The sequence below is a fragment of the Cicer arietinum genome, chromosome 1 (assembly GCF_000331145.2).
Source record: "Cicer arietinum cultivar CDC Frontier isolate Library 1 chromosome 1, Cicar.CDCFrontier_v2.0, whole genome shotgun sequence".
In the NCBI taxonomy this organism is placed as follows: domain Eukaryota; kingdom Viridiplantae; phylum Streptophyta; class Magnoliopsida; order Fabales; family Fabaceae; genus Cicer; species Cicer arietinum.
This window is the reverse complement of record NC_021160.2, coordinates 26658398-26662369: the sequence shown is the minus strand read 5'-3', so window position 1 is coordinate 26662369 and position 3972 is coordinate 26658398. Positions and strand designations below refer to the sequence as shown.

Sequence of the window (3972 nt, the reverse complement as noted above, 5' to 3'; positions counted from 1 at the left end):
TTCTTTTAAAATCGGTAACATACATATGATAATATAAAATATCTTTATACTGGCAGGATATATAAACTAAACTATTTCTCTTCTAAAATAATCAGTAACATATATAAGACAATATAAAATGACTACTAAAATAATCATTTAATTTTCTATGTTTTTTCTCTTCTTCCACGTTCTTTTCTTGATCAACGAAAAAAATGCAACAAAAAAAAAAAGATTAAATTGTTGCAGTTTAATTTTCTCAAACACTAAATATAACATTTATGTTCTTCAAGAATTAAATTGAATCTTATAGTTTTTGTTGGTTGGTATTTCTTCAAATAATAATAATATTATATTATACTAGTATGTTAAAAAGGAGACATGCCTTATGTCTTAGGTAAACAGTTTTCCCCTTTATGTTTTTTCTAATCTTCTATTAATTGTCGTATAGCTACAGCTAATCCACACTATGTTCGGAATGAAAATAGTCTAAAAGAAGTTATTTTCCTTAAGATCGAAGGCAACGTGCCTTCCTTAATAATCAGCTTATTCAAAGTTAAGCTGCAGAAGCATTGGAGTTGTGAAATCCAGTAAAGCAGTGTTATATTATATATCCAAAGAAAGATAATTGGCAATATGGTATTAGCCCATTACTAAAGCAAGCATCCGAAATTCCTGAACGTGAATGAACAAAAATATAACAAGTTAAGGATCATGAAACCAATTTGTAGGACCTAAGTTAATCATCTTATTTAAGAAAACGTTAGTTTCTGACATATTAGCAGAGTATCAAAGTTTGCCTTGTGTTTGTGATCAGCTCAAGTATGACCGGTGAAGAGTTAATTAATCCTAAACTAATATTGAACCCATCTTCACCGAACTCCTATATCATAACAATGCCAATGTTATATAATTATTGATACCTTCATTAATTTATCGATCCCAATCAAGTCGACCTAGAAAAAAGTTGATCAGGTTGTGCATTTTTGTTATGCAGCATTTGATAGAGGTGAAAAGGAGAAAGGAAAAAGAAAAAAGATGCACATAAGTTTCATCCCAGGACAATTACAAGACCTATGGGATCTATGGGGCTTAGAAATACTAATGCTATTGAGTTTCAGCATCCAAGTCATCCTCACAGTGTACGGCAGCCGTCGAAAGGACATCCCAGGTATTTGGATAAGGCTGACAATTTGGTTGACCTATTTGCTGTCAGCTTCACTTGCAAAAATCATCATAGGAAAACTGACTGTAATACCTGAAAGTGATCCAAATGAGCGCAACATCAGACGCGAATTGAAGGCATTGTTTGCACCGTTACTTCTTATTCAAATTGGAAATCCAGATGCCATAACTGCATACTCAATTGAAGACAATAGATTGGGATTGAGGCAACTTCTTACCCTTGTTTTACAAGTAGCTGTTGTGATTTGGATCATTGTAAAGAGCTGGACACATTCACAACTCTCTTATCTTTACCTTCCGTTACTTGTCTCTGGACTAATTAAGTATGGAGAAGTTGTGTGGGCCCTCAAGTCAGCTCTAAGTAAAACATCTGGAATAATAACTGTTGCAGAGATTGATGATCAAGAAGCAAACATGCCTGCTTTGTTCAGATTCCTTCCAGATGATATTCCAAACATAGAATTGATCTTGAAGGCGTATTACCGATTTATCTCATTGAAGCCTCACCGCGAAAACTGGCTATATCAGCCTTTATATGAATCTCTACCATGGATGTCTGTTGATGAGTATCCACCAGAGGATATCTTCCACATCACTGATGCAGAACTCGGTTTCATGTATGATGTGCTATACACTAAAGCACCTATAATCTACACCAAAGCAGGATGTATTCTTCGTGTTGTAAGTTTCTCCCATTTAGTTATGACTTTGTGTGGATTTTCAATCTTATTCAGACACGACTTTTCGCGCCATATGAAAGCTTGTTTCATAGTTGGGTTGTTAGGAGGAGCTGTTCTTTTGGAGGCATACCAGATCACGCAATTACCTTTCTCCGATTGGGCGATAGTTCAAATGATCAAGCACCAACAACATCTTCCATTTATGATTCCATGCCTAAGGATTCTTGGACCTAGAGCAACTGATTGGAAAAGGTGGTCAAATACTTTGTCACAGTTTAACTTGATGACCTTTTGCATCCATCATTACATGAAGCCATTGATGTGTGGCCGAATTCTCAAGTTCCGTGGGATTGACATGATGTTGAAGAAGAATAAGAGTAGGTGGCGTGTACAATTTCCACATGAATTGAAAGTTCTCATGGTTCAAGAAATGAAAGATATTGATAGAGACAGAGGATTGAAGCCTTTCAACCACAGAGGGGATTGGTCACTTGGAAGATATGATTGTGTCAATGATTTCAAATGGAGTGTTAAAAGAGATTTTGACAAGAGCATTACTATATGGCACATTGCAACTGATATATGTTATTATTGCTATTCTGATTCAGAAATTGCAAACCCCAAAATCCAAATGGCCAAATCATTATCAGATTATATGATGTACCTTTTAGCATTGCGTCCTCATATGCTTTCAATGACAACTACCAATATAATCTTTCAACACGCCTGTGACAAACTCAAGGCCTTATTGCTACAACAAGAACAATCTGTGGAAGATGAAAAAGAAGCATGTAGAATTTTGAAAATGGAAAGAGTTCCACAGTACTCCAATTCCGAGAGGAGATTAGAAACTGTTGTCACATCAAAATGGCATGTACTGAAGGATGCTCAGAGACTTGCTAGGAATTTGATGGTAAGGAAAAACAAATGGGACATCATATGTAGTGTGTGGGTGGAGATGTTGTGTTATGCTGCAGCTAATTGCAATGTAGATTACCATTCTGAACAAATTAGGAGAGGTGGAGGTTTGATTACTCATGTTTGGATTCTGTTAGCCCACAAGACAGATAAGTATCACATCAGTGACTAACTTCATCTATGATGTACCAGTACATCATTAATTACTTAAGTTGTATGTCTCCAATGCAATGGAAGACAATAATTGATTTCTATGGATTCATTTTGTTAATTAATTTGTTGATAGCCAAACATTACCCATTGCAAGCTTATCTATTGCACCACACAATCGTTATCCAACTGGTTCCAATTAACTCAAACATCTGTATTTCCAAAAGAAAAAATATTACACTTACAACATTTATACGCTTATGTTACATGAGAGTGGTGAATAACACCATAAACAACATTTGTTTGGGCATAATTGAAATGAATAAAAAAAAAATCTCGTTAAGCATCCTACCAAGGATGTCAATATAGTCCCTAAGTATAAGATCGCTCCACTAAATCACAAGAATTAAGAAAGTTGATGGTAATATTAAATTTGCTAGCCATTAGTATTGATTTTACATGTTTATCTTTTAGATGAAATTATTAGTTAATATTTTCTTTAGAGTATTTATTACACATAGTAAACAAAGATGTAATATAATTAAGGATTTATTGGTATAGAAATAATGAATTTCTTTGATCGAAAGATATCTTATTTCTGAAATAAAAGAGTAATCAAAATATAGAGATAATTTTTTTCTTCTATTATCGTGCTTGACAATAATGCAATTTTGCTCTTATGTATCTCAAGTTGTGATAGAGAAATCAAAACTATATAATTCTTAGATATAAAATGCAGATGTGTTGATTGCTCTTAAATATTTGTTTTGTTGTTCATAAGCAAGTTAGGTAAAAAAAACTTTATTTTGATAAATGAGTTTGTTTTATTTCAATAACTTTTTTCATTTACAAAAAATAAACAAGTTTTAAAACTATCAAGATGTACAAGTTATGTCTCAAAAACTCAAATATTAAAAAAAAGTTCAGCTAGTTAATCTGTTTAAGAATATTTATATGATTTTTGGTTATAAAAATGAGTTTTAAAACTACCAACTTGTACGACTTATGTTTTAACAACTCAAAAATAAAAAAGATGTCACATCTATTTAATCAAATTTAA

General features: G+C 32.9%; 1 protein-coding gene across 1 annotated transcript; it reads left to right on the top strand.

The window, feature by feature from the left end:
• Window positions 1-573: 573 nt before the first annotated feature.
• LOC101506604 (uncharacterized) lies at window positions 574-3038 on the top strand. The gene has a single exon (XM_004514092.4). It carries the CDS (start codon window positions 1018-1020, stop codon window positions 2932-2934), a length of 1917 nt encoding a protein of 638 aa, XP_004514149.1. The 5' UTR covers window positions 574-1017; the 3' UTR covers window positions 2935-3038.
• Window positions 3039-3972: the final 934 nt, after the last annotated feature.